The sequence below is a fragment of the Callithrix jacchus genome, chromosome 1 (assembly GCF_049354715.1).
Source record: "Callithrix jacchus isolate 240 chromosome 1, calJac240_pri, whole genome shotgun sequence".
Lineage (NCBI taxonomy): Eukaryota > Metazoa > Chordata > Mammalia > Primates > Cebidae > Callithrix > Callithrix jacchus.
This window is the reverse complement of record NC_133502.1, coordinates 151,240,549-151,268,019: the sequence shown is the minus strand read 5'-3', so window position 1 is coordinate 151,268,019 and position 27,471 is coordinate 151,240,549. Positions and strand designations below refer to the sequence as shown.

Sequence of the window (27,471 nt, the reverse complement as noted above, 5' to 3'; positions counted from 1 at the left end):
CAAAAGTGATCCCTTAAAGGAGAAATTTTAATGACCCGATATTAAAAAATTAATATAGATTTTAGTTTTTTTGACAAGAATTATGTTGCCTGATGATGGTTTTGTGTTAAAAGAGCTACGTGTTCACAAAATTTATTTGCTAAACTACAAACTATCAAAGGAAGATGTGATATACTGGGAAAAACTAGAAAATTGGGCCAGAATTTTAGTGTTTGTAGAATCTTTAGATAATCCAAGCAGAAATAAATCTTATAAAGAGGAATTTCTAGGGAATGGTAGCTAATAGTAACGTGAAAAAATTCAAATGTATATAGGAACCAACCGAAATGATGAAAGTAGAAAAACGTAAAATGAAAAGTGTTGAAATCAGGGAATAATGTCATACACATGACTGCAAACTTTGAGCAAGCCTCAGTATGGTATGCACTTTGATCCAGCTGTATAATGACAGAATCTACTAGTTTGACAAAAGAAACTGGTAAAGGAGAGCAGAATTAGTTCTTACCTTCCATATTGAACTGAAGACAAGATCAGGGTAGAACCACAGGAAAATTAAATGACTTTTAACAAAGACTGTCTTAACAATTTAGCAAAACTAATGGCATTGACAACCATGTGTAGATGCTTGTGAGTTAGGTCAGAACTCACAGTGTAATAACCTACCCTGGGCTTGCATCACTGATTCCATTTTAGCTGTAAACTCCAACCTGGCTTTCCTCTCCTTACCACAGCCCCTTTGTTTGCATAACTGGGTCATGCTGCACTTAGAAGCATTGAAGCCTACTGTTCTTGATACTGGTAACCATTGTAACCGCACCCTGCTTGGCATACCTATTCCCTCCTACTGTAAAAAAAGAAAAAAGTTTCCCTTTGATCATTGCATAGAAGGAGCCTGATTGCTCCCCTTCTTGATAATTGTATGGCAACCACTTGTTCTCACAGCCACTTCCTCTAACCTGCTTTGCTGCTTCTGTAAAATTCTGCTTCAGCTAGGTACTCCCCTCCCCTACCTAAATCAAGGTATAAAAGATAATCAGACCCCTTCGTTGGGCAGAGAGAACTTTGAGCATTAATTGTCTCTGGGTCACAGGCTAATTAATAAAGGACTCTTGATTTGTAACTCAGAGAGTGGTGTGTTCCTCCTAACTCGCTCAGTTACAACAGAAACTTAGACACACATAACTATGGTGAGTAGATGTTTTTAATTGATAATTTCACCAGGTGTTTAATGCGTTCAATTGAAAATTGGAGCTGTCAAGCTGCTTTCATGACAGGAAGATCACCAGCTGAGTGGGATGTTTCACTTTTCCAGTGTGATGTAATGTCCTGTCCATCTTCATGATAATCCTGGAACACAATCGAATCAGAGTCAAATGAGATGCTAAAGTTTCTCCCAGAGGCAATGATAAAGTAAAAGGCAGGTACTAAATGCTGAAGGTTTGGAAACACATGGGCTTCAATTATGTCATAAAGTTCTCTTCATTTTCTAAACAAATTAGAGTTTGTACCAAAACATGAGTGCAAATTCTGCAACTGAAGCTATGACTTCAGAACCTTAGGTTTCTGAGTGATTAAAACTAAAAAACTGGTATCACATACCTTTGTTATGGGATAAATTGAATCCCCTGAAAATCAGATGTTCAAGTCTTAAACCACCACAGAATGTGACTGGGTAGACAAAGCCTTTAAAGAAGTAACTAAGGTTAAATGAGGTCATTAGGATGACCTCTAAATTAACATGACTGATCTTCTTATAAGAGATTAGGACACAGACACACACACACACAGAGGAAAGACCATGTGAAAACAACAGGAAAACATAACCATTGAAAAGCCAAGGAGAGAGGCTTAAGAAGAAATCAGCCTTGCCAACATCTTGATTTTGGACTTTTAGCCTCCAGAACTGGAGAAAATAGCTTATTATTTAAGCTACCTTGTCTGTGGTTTGTGGTCATGGCAGTCCTAGCAAACCAATTTACCCGCAATGTATACATTCTAAGAAAAGGTTACGAACTATATCTAGGAAAAGTTAGAGAGTCCAATTGATATTTACTTGTGCTGGGTTTAGAAAAATACACATTGTGCCAGGATGGTCTCGATCTCTTACCCCGTGATCCACCCGCCTCGGCCTCCCAAAGTGCTGGGATTATAGGTGGGAGCCACGCGCCCGGCCCACATGGTGAATATATTAACATGTAGGTTTGTATGAACAGGAAGGAATGAAATGAAATAGAAGTTTCGGAAGAGATGAGTAAAACTTACTAAACATAAAAACCATATTTATTTCAGATCAATTTATTTAGGAAACCAAATTAGAAGCAATTAACTAAAACTCTAATTTGTTTACAAGTTAAAGAGCCCTTTATGAAATAAATAAATCCATAAAGTGTCAAGCCTTCAACATTTTGTAGGTGCCTTTTACGTTGTTTAAATAAGAAAAGTTAAACTATAATCAAATGAACTTTAGTATTTTCTAATTTTTAATATTATTTTGAATAAAGGAAAGATTGGCTGTTACTAGAATGTATTCTAATAATTCTCATTTTTAAGTTTGTTTCATAAATGCCACCCACCTTAAATCCCATTTGGAAATCCCATTCTCCTCTTTACTGTCATACTTAGTCCAATTAGCTCTCCATTTCTTTCCTTAAGTATCATCAAACCAAAGCCACTTATTTAAATGACTTTTATTGTAGGTATAGGACAGCAGAAGAAAACAACATGAAAAAAAATAAAAAACCTTTAAATTACATAGTAACCATCATTGTTCTAAAATTTGATATCCATTACACATAAATGTCAATTTCTCCCTTGGTTTTCTTATATCTCTTATTTCTGGGGTAAGCTTTCCCCTTAAAATAACTTTCTTCAGCAATGAATGCCAGCTATTCTCCCTCCCTTTCAAAAACAAAAATCTTATCTCTTATGTAGATGAATTATATTTTTCGAATGTAAACTTCTATATGTGCTACTTACAGGGCCTCATCTTTCGGGTTCATCCATCCCTTATGCCATGAAGTTACTTTACCTAAGACAAAATATCTCTTCCTAAGAGGAAGTTGTCTTTCTTTCTAAATCAACTGAATCAATCCACATGAATACAAGAGATAAGCTTTTCTTTTTTGAAAGGGAGGGAGAATAGCGGGACTCTGTTGCTGAAGAAAGTTATTTTAAATGGCAAGGTTACTCTAGAAATAAAAGATATAAGAAAACCAGGAAGAAATTCGCCTTTATGTGTAATGGATATCAAATTTTAGAGCAATCCACATGAAATTTTAATTTTTCTTTCTTGTCTCTTATTACAAACAAGGATGACAACAACCTGAAATTAAAAGGGAACTAATAGAGATTAAAAAATCGTGGCCCCCCTCACAAAAAAAAAAAAATCATATGCTAGAATATAAAATGCCTTAGAAGCAGTAAATTGCAGAAAATAGAACAATGATGGGATAACTGGCTTGTACACACAAACACATCTGTACACACGTATACATAGGATGGCTATTAAAATTCTAATATAGCTATCTTATTTTTCTGTTCAGAAAGAGCAGCAGGCATAGATCTTCCATGGCAAAGTGCTAGAGGAAAAAGCTGTCCCACAGCCTATTTCTTGACCATTGTGCCGAACCTCTGTGGCCAGCGACTGCTGCTTTTCCTGAATCTTATTTAAGCCACTCTGTTTACCCAATAATTTATCAGCTTTTATTTAAGTTGTTCCCAATTGTGTATCTATGTCTGATATACATTATGCTCCAGCAGGTCTGTTTTTTAGCTATTAAACAAAAACTAATTTGCAAATATACCAGATGGAAAAATTATATATCTACATCTGAGATATATATGCATATATATATAGAAAATATTAATTATATATCTATATATTATAATACTGTGAATTATTAATTATCTGTCTAAATCCATATAGATAATTGACACATGTAAACACATACATATTTATGTAATTACATATTTATATAATTATGTATATATATAGTTTCCAAATCTGAGCTTTCCTGGGAATCAGCAGTTGAGATTAGTTTCTGTTTTTGCATTTTATCTGGTTACAAAAGTATTTAGAGTGGAATAATGGAATAGATATTGATATTTGGGGGACAAAACAAGAAATGAAACTAGAAGGTTAGAAGGTACATAGGCTCAGTATCTTTTAGAAAATTTTGCCTTTTGGAAAATGCCTTTCTTTCAAAGATATTTCCTAAAAGGCAAAATTTTCTAGAAGATATTTTATTAAAGGTAAAATATTAATATCAATTATCAATTTAAATATATAGATAATTGATAAATATACAGAAATATGTATGTATAAATATAATTATGCATACATATAATTTTCAGATGTGAGCTTCACTGAGAATCAGCAGCTGAGGTTAATCTCCAACTTTCCATCTAATCTGGTTACAGAGATATTTAGAGTGAAATAGTGGAATAGATATTAGTATTTCAGGGACAAAATAAATTAAACTAGAAAGTTGGAAGATACATACACAGTTTAGTACCAGATGTAAGAAAGACATTTTCTAAAAGGCAAAATTAGTCATAGATAAAAATGAGCTACTCTGAGAGGAGGAGTGATGGTCAAGTAAAGATTCAAAGGAACACTCAAGAGAAGTACTTTAAAGGTAATTTATGTTAAAATTGTCTCAAGAAGTCTTATTTTACATATATCATTATTTTTTTAATGTATTATGTGGCTCTTAATCTCGATATCAATAAAATCATACCCTTACCTTTTTTTCCCAATCAGCAGAAATACATTTTCAGAGTTTATGGATTTTTTTATACATTTAACTTTTTCATTCTAATGCGAAACTGAACTTCACTGATCTGTTACTCACATATCCTTTCTCTACATACCCTGAAAATCTTTTATTTTACCAACCATAAAACTGCAAATGTGATGACTATGGCAGCTCTTTTGTTTTGTATCTAATACTGAGAAACTATAAAAAATTAACAAATATAATAACTTAACTATAAAATTGATTATTGAACATTTTTACCACAGGGAGTAGATTTCTGTTTATATTTTTGCCAAATAAGGAAACTCAGTCATTCTTTAGCTATTATCACTTGATACTTTTCACAATACTTTTATTCATATTTTTATTTATACAAGAAACTTTATTTTATCATGGATAAGGCCTCAGATTAGGCTGAGAGAAGAATCATTTAAAAAAGAAAATATGAATCATTTAAAAAAGGAAAACCATTAAAAGTATCATAAATTATATACAATGCTTAAAATGGAACTATATTCCCTTAAAAATTATTGGGTATCACCAGAGTCCATATCCAGTACGTCCAAAACACCAGAATTCTTTCATCCGGTATACTTACTAATGAGGCATGATTTAATGATTAAAAACATAGAACTGAAGAAACACTATACAAAAATACATAATCAATATCATTAAAATGACCATACTGCCCAAAGTAATTTATAGATTCAATGCTCTTCCCATCAAGCTACCATTGACCTTCTTAACAGGAGTGGAAAAAAAACACCTTAAACCTCATATGTAACCAAAAAAGAGTCCAGATAGCCAAGACAATCCTAAGCAAAAAACAAAGCTGGAGACATCATGCTACCTGACTTCAAACTATACTACAAGGCTACAGTAATCAAAACAGCATAGTACTGGTACCAAAACAGTGGTATAGACCAATGGAACAGAACAGAGACCACAGAAGTAACACCACACATCTACAACCATCTGATCTTTGACAAACTGGACAAAAACAAGCAATGGGGAAAGGATTCCCTGTTTAATAAATGTTGTTGGGAAAACTGGCTAGTAGAAAGCTGAAACTAGACCCCTTCCTTGCACCTTATACAAAAATTAACTCCAGATGGATTAAATATTTAAGCATAAGATCTAACACCATATAAACCCTAGAAGAAAACCTAGGCAATATCATTCAGGACATAGGCATAGGCAAGGACTTCATGACCAAAATACCAAAAGCAATGGCAACAAAAGCCGAAATAGACAAATGGGATCTGATTAAACTTAAGAGCTTCTGCACAGCAAAGGAAACAATCTTTAGAGTGTACCAGCAACCAACAGAGTGGGAAATATTTTTTTGCAATCTACTCATCTGACAAAGAACTAATTTCCAGAATCTACAGAGAACTTAAACAAACTTACAAGAAAAAAACCAAACCCGTCAAAAAGTGGGGAAAGGATATGAATAGACACTTTTCAAAAGAAGACATTTATGCAGCCAACAAACATGAAAAAATGCTCATTATCACTGATTATTAGAGAAATGGAAATCAAAACCACATTGAAATACCATCTCATGCCAGTTAGAATGGTGATCATTAAAAAATCAGGAGACAACAGATGCTGGAGAGGATGGGGAGAAATAGGAAAGATTTTACACTGGTGGTGGGAGTGTAAATTAGTTCAACCATTGTGGAAGACTGTATGGTGATTCCTCAAGGATCTAGAAATAGAAATATCATTTGACCCAGCAATTCCATTAGTGGGTATATACCCAAAGGATTATAAATTGTTCTATTGTAAAGACACGTGCACACGTATGTTCATTGTGGCACTGATTGCAGTAGGAAAGACTTGGAACCAACCCAAATGTCCATCAGTGATACACTGGATAAAGAAAATGTGGCTCATATACACCATGGAATACTATGCAGCCATAAAAAAGGATGGGTTCATGTCCATTGCAGGAATATGGAAGAATCTGGAAACCATTCTCAGCAAACTGACACAAGAACAAAAAACCAAACACCCTATGTTCTCACTCATAAATGGGTGTTGGACAATGAGAACACATGGTCACAGGGAGGGGAATATCACACACTGGGGCCTGGTGGGGGGTTGGGGGGATAATGGAGGGATAGCAGGGGGAAAAGGGATCGGTGAGGGATAACATTTGGAGAAATACCTGATGTAGATAACAGGGGGATGGATGCAGCAAACCACCATAGCATGTGTATACCTATGTAACAATCCTGCACAATCTACACAATGTATCCCAGAACTTAAAATATAATAAAAAAATACTAAATGACTGAAAGAAGACCAGGGGTTTTATATATATTTGCTGCATTACTAGTAATCTTTTTAGAAATGATTTATCTTTAAGCATTACTGGCAGGGCACAGAGGTTCAAGCCTATAATCCCAACACTTTGGGAAGCTGAGATAGGTAAATCACTTGAGGCCAGAGGTTTGAGACCAGCCTTGCCAAAATGGTGAAACCCTATCTCTACTAAAAACCAAACAAAGCAAAACAAAAAAAAAAATTAGCCAGGTGTGGTGGTGCACACCTATAATCCCAGCTATGAGAGAGGGTGTGGCAGGAGAATCACTTGGACCCAGAGGTGGAGATGGCAGTGAGTCTGAGATTGCACCCACTGCACTCCAGTCAGGACAACAGAGCCAGACTCTGTCTACAAACAAACTGACAACAACAAAAAATGCACTACCTTCCCCCTTTCAATTTTTAGGAGAGGGATCTCAGTATTAGCAAATCATTTCTTCGTGATTTGACAAAGATACATGTTTCGAGGAGAAGTGGAATAATGTGATTTTCAAACTTCCCTTCATATTTTTCCTTGACTCTCATTTTTTAAAGAGGCCAAATTTTGTATTAAAATAATGCAAATAGCTATAAAACTTGCATATAAGTTTGTGATGTTTATGAAACTTAGATTAATACCTTTTTCTCTAGAGGCAAACTTTTTTGTTTACTTCAAAAGTAAAGTTTAGAAAACATTATAAACCCACAGCGCAGTGATTTTGGATTTTGCCATCTCTTGCGAAATTGAGCCCTTTTGAAATTGTATTAATGGTGTCTTATCCTCTTAGCCATCCCTCCCTGCCCCATTTTTCAAAATCGTTTGGCTACACTTGCACCCCTTTTTTGTCACTCATGTAGTTTCATCAGGTTTCAAGTACCATTACAGAATGACTGTCACCTTTTCTATAGAAATAGCTTAAATTCCTCAACCTGAAATACCAAAATTCAGTAAGTTACTTAGCTGTCAAAGCTATGTGACAATGTTACATGTGAAATACTTTTTATGAAATACAACCATTTCATGTCCCATAATACTTGAAAAACCTACATTTTAAAGTTATATTAAAAGTTAAGCAAACCAAAGAAAAAAATGCTCAACTTACAAATTCACAAAAGAAAAGAATGCAGAACAATGCATATTGTCCTCTTGGTGAAAAATAATGAATAAAATAATAAAAACCCTGCCATTTATTTGTATGTGTGTATATGCATGTAGGGACTGTTTCAGTGTTAACTGTCACTCCATACATATATATCCAAGGAAATCCTTATGTTGGAGGGCTTAGAGAATGTTAGTAATCATTAGAAGAGAGTCTATATTCAGTCATTATTTTTTCTAATGTTTTCTAGAATCAATATTCTTAGGTGTACACTGGTATTCTTCCATCCTTCTTTGACTGTAATATTTTATATTCTGCTTCTCAGTCTCTTTTTATTATTATATAATGGTTGATCAAGGTTTCTAATGCATATTTTTAATTCCTGTATTTGTTCAATACAGAACATTCCTGCAAATACAACTCATGTAACTTACTAGGCTATGTGCAGTGCTTACTGAGCAGACACAAAGGGTATAGATAGTGGGAATAGTAGTAGCAGAAGAGATTTCTTGGAGGCTGATGGTGAGCAATTATGAGTAGAACAACTGCCTTCTTAAGAAATTCTGTATTAGGATTATTACATAGATAATATAATTTTATGTAATTTTAACATAACTATACATTTTTGCAAATTAAGATACATAGGATATGAAGAAACTGAGCCTGTGGTGTTAAAGAAAAATTCCCCAAATCCACAAACAATTACGCTATATAACCATCTTCTAAATATTGGTATCATGCAAGGTTCATTCAGACTCAAATTCTGGTTTTGCACTATCTGTGCAAATTTACTGTTATTAACCTTTCTAAGCTTCACTTAAATGGAGATATATTAGAATTGTTGTGAGAATTATGTGATAATACGAGGAAAGTGTTTAGCAAATGGTAGTAAATAAATATTAGTTATTTTTGCTGCTGCTGTTAATTTAAAAATTTTGTAGATTAAGCATTTGAGAGAGAACTTGAATATGATTATAACTGTGCAATAAGTTTGCATTTTGCTGCTTTTAAAAGCATTTTCTTGATTATAAAGGTTTGGTATGAGACTTCTCACTTGGTACACAATTCATTTCATATATGACTTACAACTTTTGTGCCCCTTTTCACTAATTCTTATTATTTTAAGATTAATGGTATTGATTTCTCAGGAAAATACGTTAGAATAGGTAGACATCAATTAGTGATATTTGTTTTAAATATCTTAGCAATTTTTAAAATTTGTATATTTTGCTTTATTATATTAATGATGTGTTTAATATGGAATTAGAAACATAGATATAAAAACAGATCTCTTAAATTCTTATTAAATATTCAATTAATAATACAAGTACATAGTTTTTTTCACTGACATGTTTATTCACAGTTTCAAAATTTGTAATGATGTTTTTCTTATGTAATTAGACTTTTAATGACTAATATTAAGTTCAAAATTGAATGTATCTTAAAAATATTTCATCACCAACTGTAGTCCCTTGGTAATTTAGTACATAGGGTATAGTATAATAATATGAGAAATAGGAATATTAAAATATAGAATAATTAGTGCCAAAAATTTATATTTTTTCTTCTGTGTGATAGAAGTCCCAGTGAAAACTACAAAGTTTAACTAGAGGTGGGGTGAATAAAAAGAATGTGTTCATTTATTTTCTTTTTGGTAATATTATATTTATATTTCAAGAGTGGCTAAAAAGAGAAGAATTTTTCTTCTTTTATTTGTGTGAGATAAATTCCAAGATTTTATAATAAAATCTAGAATCACTAATATGTCTGCTACTTCCAGTTTCTCAGTATATACCTGAAAATATTTATGGGAGAAATAATGTGAATATTTTCTACTCTAAATAGTTATACAAATTAATTGCAATTATAGTACAAAGTCTGTCAAATTATTTCAAGCTAATATGTGTGCTATGTTAAATTCATTTTGTAGTACCAATGTTGTCACATATCTCAATCTACAAAACTGAACTGATGATTATTTAAAGACCTTTAAACCTTTGGAAAAATTAATTCATAGTCTACAAATATTGGAAGGTTGAAAGGACGATGTTTTGGTGAAATTTAAGTGCCCAGCAAACAAGAATCACATAACAGCTGTGATAAGCTCACATATACCATTTTCCTATGAATCATTACTAAAATTAAAATTCAATACATACCATAGACCTTGAATAACAAAACCTTGAAGAGTCTTCATAGCCAAGGTTCTGTTGTGCTTCCAGTATGTTCCTTCATATATTTGCTTTCTCTGTGTATCATTCTTCCTTTGGTTTCCCAAGCTCATGGTCTTAATCATCTCTGTACTGTTTAGTATCTTCTTTTCTTGCAACATTCTCTACATGATAGAGCAGTGTGAAGATGTGGTTAATGTTTATGGCTGGGGCTAAACTCATGGCCAGTGGTAATAGAAGAAAAATGTACACTTCTACAGTTTGAACAATACACTTATATGTCTAAAATTAGAACTTGATATTTCTGGAGTATTAACTGTTAGTTTACTGTTCTTAAGCAATGTATCTACTTCCTACTCTTCTCTAATAGCAGTGTCCATTTAATATAAATATTATTTTCATTTATAGAAAAAGAAAATAAAATTGCTGATTTTAGGACTTGGGAATTCAAGGCATTTAAGACAAAATCCGTTGTATTTCAATAATTATTGTACATTGTAAATAATTACATATGTAATGAAAGTCACTGGGTCTACTACATAGACCAAAACCACAAAATATGTATTTGTAAATCAAGGGCTTTGTCATAGGATATATGAGACTAGTAAATAATTAATAGATATCTGCAAAAAGTCATGAAAATTCTAAAGAAAGAACAATAAATAACACACTTGATTGCACACACATACACATATAAACACACATATTTTTAAATTTTGTTTTTAAGTGCATATTGACAAATTATAATTGTATATATTTATGGGGTACAAATGGAAGTTATGATATATGCATATAACATAACATTATTTTACCAGGCTAATTAAAATACCAATCACCTCTAATACATCATTTTTTATGGTAAGAACATTTGAAATTACTCTTTTAGCAATTAGAAATATATAATACACAGTTGTTAACTATATTACTGTGCTGTACAATAGATCTCACAAAACTTGTTCCTCCTGTCCAGCTGAAACCTTGTACCAATTCTTCATTCTCCCCACTCCCCAACTTCTTTTAACAACCATTCTGCCTTCTGCTTCAATTAGTGCAATTGTTTTAGAGTCCACATAAAAGTGAAATCATGCAGTATTTGTCTATTTATATCTGGTTTACTTCCCTTAACCTTATGTCCTCTAGTTTCATCTATGTTGTTGAAAATAATAGAATTTCCTTCTTTTTAAAGGCTGAATAGTATTCTATTACATATATATATATACATTTACACATACGTATATGTGTATATATATATATATACGCGCCACATTTTCTTTATCCATTCATCCATTGATAGGCATTTATGTTCCTTCCACAATGTGGCTATTGTGAATAATGCTGAAATGAACATGGAAGTACAGTTATCTCTGGCATAATGGTCTTTTATATATGTGTATGTGTGTGTGTGTGTGTGCATAATTAATGTATAATTAATGTATAGTACAGTAAGAAATCACAAGCGTGTGTAACAGCAAGGCAATCTTGAGCAAAAAAAAAAAAAAAATAGAGGCATCAAACTACCTACTACCTAATTTTAAATTCTATTACAAGGTATAGGAATTAAATCATTATGTTACTAGCGCAAAGATAGACACATCAGCTAACAGAACAGAATAGAGAGTCCAGAAATTAACCCAGGTATTTGTGGCCAATTGATTTTTGATAAAGGTGTCAAGAACACACAATGAGAAAAAGGTAATTTTGACTACAATATGTTAGAAAAAAATTTTTTTTTTTTAAAGTACAACAGCATTTAATGGTCAGGAATGGTTGTACACTATTACAGTCAGCCACAGAAGCTGTGTTGAAGGACAAGACCCAATCCTTCTCCACACCAGGCAAAGCAGTATTGGACATGAGCTGGCATGTGGCTGGGTCCACGTCCCCATCCCTCAGGCCTGAGGGAAGACCACCTTCTAATAACCCCCAGCTACCACTCTGTATTCATCAGGGGAGAGGTATAAACCCCACATGCAAGAAGAACCATTGCCCCCAGTGTCAAATGGGATGGGGATGCTAGAGTTACAGTAAAGGGGAAATCCTATGTAAGCTGTTAGCAGAGTTCACAGGGGTAGGGATTACCCCTGTTCTCCAGTTCCCAGATGTGCTCACTTTCCCAGCTTCTTCATCCGTTCATCAATGCTGGCAAAGTTCCCCTCAACTGTGGCCAGGTTTTCATGCATGGTTATCTGCACCTGGGTCAAGAGGGTGGTATTGTCCTTCAGAGAATTAGCAATCATCTGCTGGGTGGTATCCAAGTGTGTCAGGAGCTGACCAAACTGCATGGCTTGCTCATGCAGCTGCTTGATGGTGACTAGATATCCACATGAAGAAGAATAAAATTGGACCCTTATCTCACACTATATTCAATACAAAATCAATTCAAAGTGAATTAAAGGCATAAATGTAAGAGCACAACCTGTAAAACCATTAGAAGAAAACAAAGGGGAAAGTACATGACATTGGTCTGTCCTGTGATGTTTTGGATTTGACTCTAAAATCTCGGGCAAGCAAAGCAAAAATAGCTAAATATTATTATGTCAACCTAAAAAGCTATGCACAAGAGAGGAAACATCAGAATGAAGAAAGGCCTATGGATTTGGAAAAATATTTCCAAGCACTATATCAGATAAAGGGTTAATATCCAAAATAAATAAGGATCTTGAACAATACAATGCAAGGAAAATATATAACCTAATTGAAAAGGGAAAATGACTTAAACAGATATTACTCTAAAGAAGATATACAAATGGCAACAGCTAAATGAAAAAAATTCAGTATCGTTAATCATTGTGATTTTAATGCAAATTAAAACTATAATGAGATATCACTTCACTCCTTTAAGAATGGCTATTAGTAAAAAGATAAAAGTTAAGTGTTCGCAAAGATGTAGAGAAAAGGGTATACCTGTGTACTGTTGATGGGAACATAAATTAGTACAGCTATTATTGAAAACTGTATGGAGTTTTTCAAGAACCTAAAAATAGTTACCATATGATTGAACTTATAAATCTTTAATAAAATTAAAGTGAACTTTTCACATAATACATGTTGCATTTTTTAGACTGTGTAACCTGATAGATATTCAAATCATGTGAGCTTCAAAATGTGTACACTCTAATTGTTGCAGCAGGTTCAGTATATGTCTCGTATAAATATTTGTTAACTGTCATTTGAATAGAACTTTTTCTTTTTATTCTTCTCTACATATCAGTTACTAGAAAGAAATATGTTATCCTCTACAAAAGATGTAGTTTATTATAGTCTAAACATTTTGCCATTTTTTGGGCTTTTTATTCTGTTCATGTAAATAGCAGCTGGAACAATTAGACACTCACTTGTTTACAATCTCTGACTTTCAGAAGAACTATTCATTTTATCATTAGGATCTTTATAACAAATACTTTTATTTTAACTTGAACTGTACTGTATCTGATAATAGTATGGCTATTCCATTCTTTAGATTTTCATGGTTATATGTTTTATGTCCTGTAGCCTCAACTTTCCTATGTAATTATAATTTCAGATTTGTGTCTTATTTAATAAAAGTAAAGGAAGTTTTGTTTTTATTCATTCTGAAAATCGCTACTTTAAATTTTAAAATTCCATTTAAATTCAATATTAACAATTAATATTGTTAGTATGTGCATCTCCTCATTCAAGCATATTTTATACTTTCCCTTTTATTTATTCTTCATTAAAAGATTTAAAATATATGTATGCATGAAACATAAAGGAACCTCATAATGTTATTTTGTTAACACCCACATACCTCTTTATGATCATCATCTCCTACTACTTTCTGGATGCAAACTCTATCAGGGCATATACAACTTTTACTTCCCAAGTTGAACCTTTAGATATAGTCTTACAGAATTTACATCTTTAAGATACTAAATTATCTAATACATATTTGTGGTATATTTATTTATTTAGGTCTTTAAGTAATATTTTGTGTTTTTTATTGTAGAAATTTTATATACCATTATGTTCATTCCTAGGTATTTGATATTTTTGATACCACTTAAAATAATATAGATTATTTTAAATTGCATTTTCTATTTTTGCCATAGATGTGTATATATAAACACATGTGCGCATGCACACACACACACACACATTGACCTTATAGTCAATGATTTAAATTAATTTATATTTTGTTAAGAACCACGTTAATAAATAATGTGTTAATAAATTATTTAAAGTTATAATTTAATAACTTATTAATAAATAATAATTTTTAATAAATTATTTAAAGTTAATTATTTAGAAATTTCTAAGCATGCACTACTATTATTTATGCATAGTTAAGCTTATATTTCTTCTTTTCTAATTCTTCACCTTTTATTTCCCCGTTTTCTTTACATACTCAGAATAAGATCTCCAGTCAGTACACTGTGGAATTCTAGTGATATAGAGCTAAGGGCATGCTGACATCACTTGAATAGAGACCAATAGACAGCAAATAACGAATGTTCGTGAGGAAGTGGAGAGAAGGCAACCCGTGCACTTGTAATTTAGTACAACCACTATGAAGAACAATTTAAAGATTTCTCAAAAAACTAAAGATTGAACTACCATATCATTCACAAATCCCACTGTTGGGTATGTACCCACCGAAAGAAAGTCAGTACATCAATAACATATCCACAATCCCATTTTTATTATAGTACTGTTCACAATAGTCAAGATTTGGAAGGAACCTAAGTGTCTGTCAACAGATAAATGGATAAAGAAAACATGGCACATATACATAATGAAATACTCTTTAGCCATAAAAGGAATGAGATCCTATCATTTGTAGCAAGATGGATAGAACTAGAAATTATTATGTGAAGTGAAATAAGCAAAGCAAATTCAGTAACACATTGAAAGTTATACACATATGATGAGTCGGGATTTATTCCTGGGATACAAGTATGATTAAGTATATAACAATCATTAAATGCCATATACCACAATAACAGAATAAAGGATATAAATCTTACGATCATCTCAACAGATATAGAAAAAAAGCATAAGGCTTTTGACAAAATTCATCAACCTCTTATGGAAAAAACTCAACAAACTAGATACAGATGGAATTTACCTTAATATTATGAAGGCCAGATATGAAGAGCCCACAGTTATCATACTCAAACTGAAAGATTGCTTCTCAAATCAACAAGAAAGCAAGAATGCCCTATCTCACCCCACCCCGCATTCAATGTTGGACCAAAAGTCCAATCCACAGCAATTAGGCCAGCTAAATAAATAAATAAAGCCATCCAATTTAGAAAGTAATAAGTAAAATCATCTCTGTTTGCTGATGGCTTCATCTTATATCTTAAAAACAACATAAAGAGTCAATAAAAACAAAAAAAACCTGACAGGACTAATATATAAATTCAGTAAATTTTCAGTACAGAAAATCAGCATGCAATAATCAATTGCATTCTCAAACATTACCAACTAATTTTAAAAATTAAGAAATTAATAACTCTTATTTACAAAATTAAGAAATATCCAAATATTACAAATTATCTAATTTTTAAAAATAAGAACTTAATAAATCTCATTTACAACAGCATCAACAAGAATAAAATACTTCAATGTAAATTTAACCAAGGATGTATTTATGTTGTATACCGAAATATATAAAATATTGATGAAAAAATTATTGAAGATAAAAATAAATGAAGACATCCTGTATTCATGGGTGAAAGAAGTGATATTATTGAAATATTCATACCAACCAAATTAATCTACAGATTTTACACAATCCCTATCAAAAACTTTGGGTATTTTTTACAGAAATGAAATACAACTCTAAATTGATATGAAATCACAAAGTACCCTAAATACCTAAAGCAAAACTCAGAATGAACTATTATGAGGTGAAATAAGCCAGGCCCAGAAAGACAAGCATTGCATGTTCTCTCTTATTTGTTGTGTCTAAAAATTAAAACAATTAAACTCATGGAGGTAGAGAGTAGAAGGATGGAGAGCGTAGTGGGGAATTGGAGGAGAGGTAAGGATAGTTAATGCACAAAAGTTAGCAAAAATGAATAAGACCTACTCTTTGAAAGCAAAACAGAATGACCATAGTCAATAATAACTTAATTGTGTATCTAAAAATAACTATAAGAGTATATTTGACTTGTTTTTAACACAGAGAATGAATGCTTGAAGTGATTGTGTACTCCATTGTCCATGGTGATTATTAACACTTACTCTTTGATAGTACCATTCCTGTAATCCAAGCACTTAGCTAGGCAGAGGTGGATGGGCTTGAGCCAAGGAGTTGGAGATCAGCCTAGGCAAAACCCTATGGCAAAACCCCATCTCTACAAAATACGAAAATTGGCTGGATGTGATGAACAGCTCTTGTAGTTCCAGCTACTAGGGAAGCTGAATGGGAGAATCACCTGAGCCTGGGGAGATTGAGGCTGCAGTGAGCCATGATCATACCAATTCACCTCAGCTTGGGCAACAGAGAGAGACACTGTGTAAAAAAATAAATCAATCTTTTAAAAGTATCTGGAACTGTAAAATGTATGTTGAGAATGAATATTCTGAAGGCATCAACTCTGATGTTCTAGGAGAATTGCATTCTAGGGAGAAGAAACAAGTGTAAAAGCTTAATATTGTAAGGTTACATGTGGTAAAATATTTTTAAAAATCCAATTTGACAAGTGCCTGGTAGACAAAAGAAATAGTGTTGCCACATGAGGGCAGAGAAATAGTCAGTAGACAGATCATTAAAGGATTTATAAGCCGGAGCAAAAGAAAAGTTAATGCTAAATGTGGTATCCGTACACTAGAAAGCTTTGACCAAGGGAGAAACATGATGGTTTCTGTATGGAGAATGGGATATGGTGCTGTGGAGAGAAATGAAGAAAGGGCTTCTCCTGCACTTAGAGGGTTTTGGAGTTTTCAAGTGAGAGATAATGGTTGACTGGATTTCTAGTGGATAGAAGTGGTAGAAATATAATGATTTATACCAGTTCAAGTATTTTGTAGGTAGGCAGGATGGGACTTAGTACTGGTAGGAAGGATGAAGAAAGAGTAATTAGGGATGACTCCCTGATTGTGAATTAAGCTACAGACTGGATACCAGTGTCATTTAATGGGTTGGGGAGAACTTGGGGAGAAAGAGGCATTGGTGGAGAGATGTCAACAGTTCTTTCTGGGACTTGTTAATTTTGAGATACCTGGAAGATAGTCAACTAGATGCCTTAATTCAGTATTTGGATATGGGAATATGGAGCTGAGTAAATAAGTAAATACTAGGTTTAAATATAAGATTCAACAGCATAAGAGTGGTATGTAAAGCCATTTTTAAAATTTTTATTTTTTATTGGAATAACTGAAAACAATATAGATGAAAACATAGAGGTACTAGGATGAAAGGGCACTGCTATTAGATTTAACTACATGTGATGGTGCGCCTACTTAAGTGGGATAGTAAAGGTAGAAGCTTAATTTTTCTGTCATTGTACATTACATTTCAATCTAAAACCTGATTTTTTGAATCCTATTGGTTAAGATAATCTGAAGGGCCTTTTTACAGAGGAAAAAGAGGATTTAAAATGATTTCCTAAATCCTCAGTGAGATGCTAACATTTCCAGAAAAGTTTAACAATCTGAACACATAATTTCACTATCAGCAAAGGAAGATTTGAGCAGGTTCCTAGAGGGAATGGAAGAAAACAAAAGGCCAGGATTTGACTCTCTCTGCCATTATTGCTCATCCAGACTAACAAGGTCAGATCACCTGGCAGATCATGAGTTATAATAACCACTGACTTTTAGTAGTTGATATAGGAGAGAAAGGACCCCACATTTAATGTTAAAGCAAAAATTATTCCTTACTGTTCCTCAGAAGCTAGTTCTTGAGAACATACACAATAGGAGACCCTTCCTTTAATGTCCAGGAGAAGATTTATGTTGCCTCCAAAGTTTATGTCAGGAAGAATAAAGGGGAGAGAAAATCATTTAGCAAGTTCTGCAACAACATTCAGTTTATTTGAAAAAATGGTAAATCAGAAATAAATGAATTATCACTAATTGGGAAGTTCAAGGATATTGCATTTTGCTTAATATTGCTTTTTATTTTTCCTCAAATCAATAGGACTTACAGGTCACAAAAGAGTTTGATATAGTTTTATAGATGTAAAGTCAATTGTTTTCACATCTAAATAAATATCATGTGTATATCCTTTGTTACACTCTGTTAAATTCTGGTTTATTTAGTTTTGTGATGTATTTAGCTATTTATCAAGTAGCTCCTCATTTAAATTTGTTCTTGTTGGTCATTTAGACAATTCTGATTTTTGTCCTTCTTTAAATCAAAATAAATTGGCTACTTTCTATTTTAAAACTTTGGACGATTAATTGGTAATAATATCCTGCATTATAGGCTAGTATCCTCTCCCTCATGAGAGACTTCCCTAACCTTTTCAAGTGCACTTTCTAAAGCTTAATTTACTTGCTTGTCTCTCCATGTTCTTCAAATATTTCTTAAAATGAGAGTCCAAACTTGATAAAATTCTAAAAGAAACATAATCATAAAATTACAGAGATAATATAAGAACAGTGTCAATTTAAACCTCTTCATTGGTTCAATAATTTGTATTTCAAATTTATTTATTTTAATTTATCGTGAACAATAGGATGTTATGAAGTATGTATACATTGTGGAATGCTGAAATCTTGCTAATTGACATAAATGTCATCTCAACTGGTTATCATTTATGCAATGAGAAGACAATGTTTGTTCTCTTTGCATTTTTCAGCAATACCATATGTTGTCATTAACTATAGTCACCATGCTGTACAGTAGATCTTTTGAACTTATTCCTTCTATCTAACTATAATTTGGTTCAATCATTGTTACATCTGCAATGCGCCCACAAAAATTAAGAAGAAAAACATTCATTCAATCTGGCTTAAACTAAAACCAAACTAACTTACCTGGAGTGCTTCTTTTGGCTTGGAAGTGGGACATCCAACAACTGTAAGCATGGTTGTGGTTGTGTAAACTTCAGAAAGAAAGATATTGGCTCATGAGGAAGTGATTTTTTCTTTTACTTCTTTTCTTTTTCCCCCCAGAGGGATGCTATGTTTACTTGAAAGTAGACTTTCTTAAAGGTGTTTAACTTCAATTCATGGCTCCTATATTTCTTTCTTTAAATTTATGGATGCAGTTTGAGATTATTTTAAATCTATAGATATGACATTTCCCTCCTTGGGTTTTTTAAGCCTTTATTAAATGTGTATGTGTGTGTGTGTGTGTGTGTGTGTGTGTCCATGGATTTACTGTCCTTATCTTCTACATTCTTATTTGAATATTCTCTTTGAATCTTTCTAGAGATCATTCATTGATTCCTTTCTATCCCCAAATTTAAGCATATGCATTCTTCAAGTCTTTCAATGGATCCCCCTTAATTTTTTTTAACATTTTTCTTATATTTTTATAAATTTCTTCTGAGTTCTCCTTTGTATCCTTCTTTGCCCCCTTTTAAACATAATTTAATTATTTGAAACCTCTTTTTTACTCACAAATTCTGTTGCAGACTACCGCTATTGTTCATCAAATATGCTTTTGAATTATTCTTTCAGTTCGAATTCTTATTAAAGGGCCACTTGCCCTTCTTCTTTGCATCCTTCTTTGCATCCTTTGTACCTTTCTTTGCATCCTTCTTTGAATCAGAGGATTCTTTGTCAGAATCTTTTTTTGCATCTTTCTTGGCATCCTTCTTAGACTCTTTCTTAGCATCATCCTTTGAGTCACTGTCTGTACTACTGGGCCTCTTCTTATCTTTCTTATCCTTTTTATTCTCCTTTGCATCTTTCTTGGCATCCTTCAGTTCATCACCTTTCTTTGCATCTTTTTTCCCATCCTCACCCTTCTTTTCATCTGCTTTTACAGATTCTGATTCCATGGTTGAATCCTTGCCCTTCTTTGAATCTTTTTTGTCTTTTTCGGCATCTTTCTTTGTACCTCCTTTTTCATCTTCAGATTCTGTGGCTGAGCCTTTGCCCTTGTTTACATCCTCTTTACCTTTTTTGCTATCTTTTTTTGCACCTCCTTTTTCATCTTCAGATTCTGTAGCCGAGGCTTTTCCCTTCTTTGCATCTTTTTCGCCTTTTTTGCTATCTTTCTTTGCATCTAGGTTTTCATCTTTTCCTTTATCTACCTCCTTGCCTTTCTTTAAATCTTTTTTCCCTTGTTTTAATTCTGATTCCTTCTCTTTTGTCTTGTCTTCATCTTTTTTACCAATATCTGGGGATAAATATTCAAATATTTCTTAAAATGAGAAAATCCAAACCTGATAAAATTCGAATAGAAACCTAATAAAAAAAATTTACAGAGATAATATAAAAACAGTAAGTTCTGTCCACCTGCTGCTTTAGAATCCGCCTTGAAAGTGCGAGTTGGTTTGAGAGGCTGCCTCCTGGCAGCTAAATAAACAGATGGTCTCTCGGAAATTCTCATTAAAGAACGGTGCATCCATAATGGTGGTCTATGACCTCCTCTTAATTGTTCTTCATCAATTATCTAAAAGATTGGTTACAATAATGATGAACACCTTTGGGTAAATTACACAGTTTTTTATTAGTATATCCCAAATATATTTTAACTTTAACCATAAAGAGATTTTAGCTTTTGTTAAAAAGTGGGGAAGTTACAGATTTTATCGTTTATTTTGGTTTTGTTTTTTAAGTTTTCATCCTCGTTTTAAAACTATGAATAATCATGCCTTATTTGGAGCTTACTTTCAGTTCATAAGACCTTCATGGTTCCCTCAGGATTTTAGGTTCAAATCGGTGGAGGCCTCCATTGACTCAAGGCATATCAGAACCTCTCTTCACAATCACAGGAGGATTTTTTTTAAAAAAATAAAGCTCTATGTTTTTGAGAATTCTTGGAATATCTTGTCCACCTTCTATTTTTTAGTAACTCAGAAACTATTCTATAATATCTAATAGTTTCAGGTTGAAGCATATCTTAGTCTATTTTCATTTTCAGTCTCTGAAATTTAGAATGCTACTCATAAAGATAAAAGCCTGAGACTCCTATTGCTTGGAGAGATACAAATTGAGTATCATCAGATTGGTAACCGAAATAATAAAATCTGTAACAGGGAATGTTAGTTTGAGATTGTGCATTTTATTTTCAACTTCTAATTAAACATGTACAAAACTAAATGACAAAAATAGCCAATATTGGTACAAATATTAACAAACAATGGGAAAATAAATTCACCAAAGAAAAAAAGAAAAAGAACTTTGTTCACTACTAATGGGATACATTTTCAAAAATAAACAAGTTAATGATACACTTCTTTTGTGAAAACTTTCCTTTGAAAATATGCATATCCCATGTTGACTCCAGAAACATTGGGAAATATTTATTTTCCAATACTCTGAATCCTGAATTCTGTATTACAGAACTGAGGAAGTATTAAAAGTATAATGTAATCCCATGACTCAAATGAGGGGGTTTCTCCAGCTGAAGAACATTTTCCAAAAGTTCATACTAACTCTAACATTAGGATCTCCATATTTTTGTACTTATTGGAAACATTTTTTGTAATAAAGGGTTACTGAAAAAATAGTTAATATGAAATAAAGGGGGCAGTTATATACAGTAAAATGCAAATACGACACATCTACTTTTTTAAGTAGTAGAATTTGAATTGCTTCTAACTGTGCTGTTCAATATGGCATTTCATAGCCACATGTGAATTGCTTTAATTCAATGTAATTTAAATGTAAAATTCAATTCCTCAGTTACACTAGCCTCGTTTCAAGTATTTAATAGCCTCATTGGACTATAGAGATAAATATTGCCATCATTGCAGAAACTTTGTCAGCTTTGATCTATAACACATAAAACTATGCATGATTTCATAAGCTTACTACTCATGAGTGATTACTTAAGACTAATAATTACTTATGGTCACAATTACTACTAAGTTATTACTTATTACAGATAATTCTATTATCTTCCCAGTACTTACAGGAACTGTGTTGTCCCTTATTTGAGAAGGTTTCGATCTTCTTTTCGTTCCTGGCCGTTGTGGTTTTGGAAATGACAGGGCAAAGTGTTGCTGATTCCATGATTTTTTGCTTAATTCACTCACTGAAATAAGAAAGACAAATCACACATTTTGAAATGAGTAGAATTTCATCAGAGCTAAAATGGCATTAAATGCAATGTATATCATGTAAATGAATAAACAAGTGATTCAAATTATGGCTTCATTTATTTGGTAATGTTTGCAATTTTCTGTTATCAATATGAGAAAATAAAAATTGATTTTTCTATTTTGACCAGTTTTACAGATAACTATAGAAAATAGTAATTGCAAAACTAATATCACTAAATGGAAAGATTCCGTTTCACTGCTTCCCTTTATTCTATCTCTTCCAATCCAGGTTTTTGCTTCATACTTTTGGTTAGCATACAGTTTTATTAAAAACAGAAAATAAGTTAACTACTTCTGTAGCTCCCATAGTAATTAGCACAATGCTGACATAAAATATTCAGAAAATACATGATTTCATCTAAATGCTAAGGCTTAAGATCCCCTTATTTATAATAACTTTCCAAGCTACAAGAGTAAATGCTATAAATCCAAGAATGGCATTGTTACGGGTGATGTATTTAATAAAGAAAATTGACAAAAATTCTACAGAATGGTGCCTGGGTGGGTGAAGTAAGCTGGAAACTATTCTAGAAATGATTAAAGATATTTCAGTTACCAATGAGACCAATGAGAGATTTCCTCATTGTATTTAGATACATGCAGTATTAATGTGCGGAAATAATAGACATTTCCTGTGAGTCCTCTAAAGAAAATAGAAACAGTGGGAAAAAGGTACAGAAAAAAATCATATCTGAGGAAATGCTCAGTATCTGAGGAAAATGTAATTGATATTTGAAGTCCTCCAAAATCAAATACGTTTGCCTTGCCTAGTAAAGAAATTTCAATCCAATTTTAAGCTGGATGTAATCTATCAGGAATGTTGTAGAGGAATAATCAACATTCCTGACAGACTATACCCAGCTTAAAATGAGATATAATAAACATAAACAAGAAATTGTTTATCTAATTTCTACATTGCTTTTCAATTGTAAGATTATCTGATTGTATGAGTTCTAACATGTAACTATTTCCAGCTTTATGCTACTGAATATATTTACTTAAAATTCATTGGATTCAAGACAAAGCAAAATATATGTAAAAGGTGTTCCATGTGCCTGTAAGAAAGGTTCCTTGGGAAACAAAGTTGATTATCAATTTGATTCCATGGCAATGTTTGCTTTATCACTTTGAATGGAGAATAATACTTACCGTAAAATTAATCACACACGTTTTGAAATAAATATTGAATGCTTTCTTACCTGGAATGTAATTATCATATGTCCCAAAGCTTACTTTATGGCTATTAAAATAAATAAGAAAGGTCTTAGTTAACTTATATGAAATCAGTGTTTTAAATTGGTATTATTATACTTCAGCACTTACAACTAACAACTAGAGAAATACTTCACATTCTCAGATATCTTTAAATATATAAGATTGCTTCATCTCCAGGATAGAAGAGATTAGCCAATGTGTTTTCAAATTACAACAGTACTAAATAATGGTTGGCCAAACAAACTATATATACATATATCTATCAAATAGGTATGTGTGTGTGTGTGTGTGTGTGTGTGTATATGTGTGTGTGTGCACGCACGTGCACGCGTGCATGTGTGTATATATATATACATATATAAACAAACTGCACATCTGAAAATATACATTTACAAAATTACAAAAACACAGTTGAATTATTTTTCTCATTTCATGTTTCAGATTCTCTTGCAATTCAATTTGAAACAAGATATCGCTTTATAAACCCTATGCTTATGTAAAAGCATAACCTCAAAATACTCTCACAACTTTACCAAATCCAAATTATTAAATGGCATGTATGTGCACCTGTGAATTTGTGTGTGCATGTGTATATTTCAGTATGGACCATAAAAATTCATAAGGAATTTTGCTACATTTTAAAGAGAATCTGAAAAACAAAACTATATTGCAAATTATTTTCCATTTATAGTTTCCCATTTGATTTATTACTATCTAAACATGTTTGTTCCCATAAAGGAGAGTTGTACAATCTAATTTTTATTTATTGGTGATGGAGACAAACCCTACAATCTATTAGAGAAATATTATTTTACATAGTTTCATTATATTTTGGATATAGAGCGATCGTTGGGCATGAGTGAGTTTGAAGCTTATGTGCCTCATGTAGTGTTTATTTTGACAGATGTATAGTAAAATTTAAGGTTTAAGTATGGAAAAACAGTGTCTTGATACCTTGACTAAAGAATGAAGCTACCAGTATAAAACATGGCACATTTTTGTCACACTATAAAAATTTGTATTAATCATAATTAATTATAAATTAATCATAATTATTCATAAACATATTAAATGTTTTCACCAGTAAGTTATCCAGTCTTTCATTTTCTTAAACTGAACCCATGCACCAAAATTACTTGCCCTATAATATCTGAATATCTAAATTCAGATCCAGTCAAACTACATTTATATACTATAGAAGAAATTTTAATGTCCAATGGTGATTATAAACTGCATTATTCTAAATGCTCTGAATGAGGAAATATTTCAAGTTCATTATTAAACTTGAGATTTTCATTTTTTAAAATTTATTCATTTTATTATTATACTTTAAGTTCTGGGGTACATGTGCAGAGCGTGCAGGTTCGTTACATAGGTATACACATGCCATGGTGGTTTGCTGCATCCATCATCCCGTCATCTACATTAGGTATTTCTCCTAATGCTAGAATGATCCATCAATTTCTTCTATAATTTCTAGGACATTGTCTTTAATCACAAAGCAATTGAAATTAAAATCAATGATAAAATTATCTAGAAAAAATATAAATATTTGAAAAATTAACAGCTCCTTTTAAAGAACCAGTGGTCAAACAGAGATCACAATGAAAACCTACTGAAAAAGAAGCTACTGAATAATAAGTTAATATGTGAAAATTATAGAATATTGCTTAAAAGTTCATAGAGAATAACTTATAGTTTTAATGTTTTGTATTATAAAAAATGTTTAAAATCAGTGTTTTAAATCTCTCCATTAAAATTAGGAAAATAGTATAAGAAAAGAAGTAGAGGAGGGGGTAAGTATGTTCCAACTCATTTTTAAGGCTGATATAAATAACCCAAATCCTCTTGAGGTCAATACTAAAAATGCATATTACAGATGAATATCTATCATTAATATAGACACATAATTTCTTAAAATTAAATAGTACTGACAAATATGTAAAATTGCTGATACATCATAACCATCTGGTTTACTTTCCAGAATATGAGGTTGGTTTCACCTAAAATCAAACAATGCAATCATTGACTGTACCAGAGAGGAAAGACATGCTCTCACCAGCAGAACCAGACTTAAAGACATCAAGTTCCTCAGCTTCTAAAGCAATCACGCCAAATGTGTTTAAACCTTTACCAAACATTACACTTTAAAATAATGATTGTTTTTATAAGAAAGTAGACACCAGTATCTACCGAAAGCCTATTTTATTTTTAATATTAATGTTTTATCTTTCTTTTAACAATACTGCTGAACGAAGGCCCAACCATACTTTACATTTCAAAACTCCATTCCTTCACCTTTGTCCCATGTACTGTGTAAAAAAGGTTTACAGAATTGAAATCTATTCTTTGCCTACCTTATTTTAACACAGAATAATTTAATCATAAGCAAACTACTGTCATATGACATACTTCTCATGTCTGGATTAGCTGTTTTACATAACGAACTACTTTCACATACTCAATATTTTGCAAGAGGGATACAATTAGTATTTGGTTGGTCAGATTCTGATAGAGCTGCCCCACTTTTTACTAAAGGTTACCACTGTGATACATGCCTCCTCTAAAATTCAGTTACACTCCTCAGTCACTCTTACATACACAAAAATTATTCACAGAAATTTACAAGTGGTTCCCTGTCTGAAAATCATAAATTATTTTATTTTATATTACCCAAAATACAATGTGATAAGAAATCAAGTAAGACTCACAATAAAAAACAAACCAACAAAAAAAGACTTATTTAAACCCAGGTATCTATTTTGCTGAAATGCATGTACTAGCTATATCTTGAATCAACAAATCGATTATGTTGCTTGAGAAACTTCGTCTGCTAAACACATTATCCTTTGCTTATGAATGGCACAATAATAATATAATAAACACCTCTTCACACTAAAGAAGTTAAATGTAAAGACAATGAGTATTTTAGTATTTTAAAGCATAAAATTTGACTTACAATCGTGGGAGAGACATTTTCTCCACCTATGACTTGCCAGGACTTAAGTATTGTAAGTTCAAATTAGTGATGTTGAAAGGTGACATCACAAAGAGGCCGAGAGCACTCAGAGTTAAAGGGGCAAAACCAAAGGAGAAACTTGTGTGTGTGTGTTTTTTTTTTTTTTTGACACTTGTATTTTATGCTCTCTAAAATTCTAAGTTTAATACTTACTTTCACTTATTATTGTTGACTAAATCTAGCTACAAGTATTAAAAGTATACTTTAATAAAATAATTGTTGAATTTTTTCATGTAGTTGTAACTTACTGATATGGAAAAAGGGCAAGTCTAGACATTTATCTGTAAAGATCAGCTGTAATCCTGATTTGCCTTTCATTCCTATAACTTTTGTTAAATCATCTGCATAATTTTATATGTCTTTCTCTCATCTTAAATTTATGGTCTGCTTATAAACAAAATATTTTAAACAAAGCTAGATGCTTTTTAAACTTATAAACATATTGATATATCTGAGTTAGTACATTTTTATTAAACTCAGAATCTCACCCTATTAATAGATGAATACTAGTAATGTACAGAGAGGCATTTAAACATGTGGCTCTTATTTAGCTGTTTTTAGACTATCTTAACTATTTTTGTCTTAAGAAATAGTTTTATTAAATATCAGCTACTATAAGAGGTAAACTACAAAAATATTAGTGGTTTGATTCAAAGTTTCTAACTGGTCTTATACAATGATAAATTCTAAAGGCATTGGAGCTGG

At 32.1% G+C, this 27,471-nt stretch overlaps 1 protein-coding gene across 7 annotated transcripts; it reads right to left on the bottom strand.

The window, feature by feature from the left end:
* Positions 1-1,168: 1,168 nt before the first annotated feature.
* Positions 1,169-26,760, bottom strand: CYLC2 (cylicin 2). Of its 7 annotated transcripts, none has more exons than XM_035253434.3 (9): positions 26,707-26,760; positions 23,732-23,772; positions 22,344-22,465; positions 20,722-20,878; positions 19,291-20,602; positions 18,773-18,867; positions 18,190-18,238; positions 10,327-10,502; positions 1,169-1,347 (listed from the first exon to the last, which is right to left on the bottom strand). In XM_035253434.3, the coding sequence occupies exons 1-5, from the start codon at positions 26,721-26,723 to the stop codon at positions 19,935-19,937; spliced, it is 1,005 nt and encodes a 334-aa protein (XP_035109325.2). In that variant the 5' UTR covers positions 26,724-26,760; the 3' UTR covers positions 1,169-1,347; positions 10,327-10,502; positions 18,190-18,238; positions 18,773-18,867; positions 19,291-19,934. The 7 variants fall into 7 exon arrangements, with proteins under 7 accessions (XP_035109325.2, XP_035109304.2, XP_035109330.2 ...); XM_035253413.3 differs by having other exon boundaries at positions 18,190-18,268; positions 18,806-18,867; XM_035253439.3 differs by lacking the exon at positions 18,190-18,238.
* Between the last annotated feature and the right edge of the window lie 711 nt (positions 26,761-27,471).

Bases quoted from the DNA above. Each gene is read 5' to 3' on its own strand.
- CYLC2 (XM_035253434.3), bottom strand. The intron at 22,466-23,731 runs GTAAGAAAGCAT...TTCTTATTTCAG, and splicing joins ATATGATAATTACATTCCAG to TGAGTGAATTAAGCAAAAAA. The intron at 20,879-22,343 runs GTAAGTACTGGG...CCAATCTTTTAG, and splicing joins TAAGGGACAACACAGTTCCT to ATAATTGATGAAGAACAATT.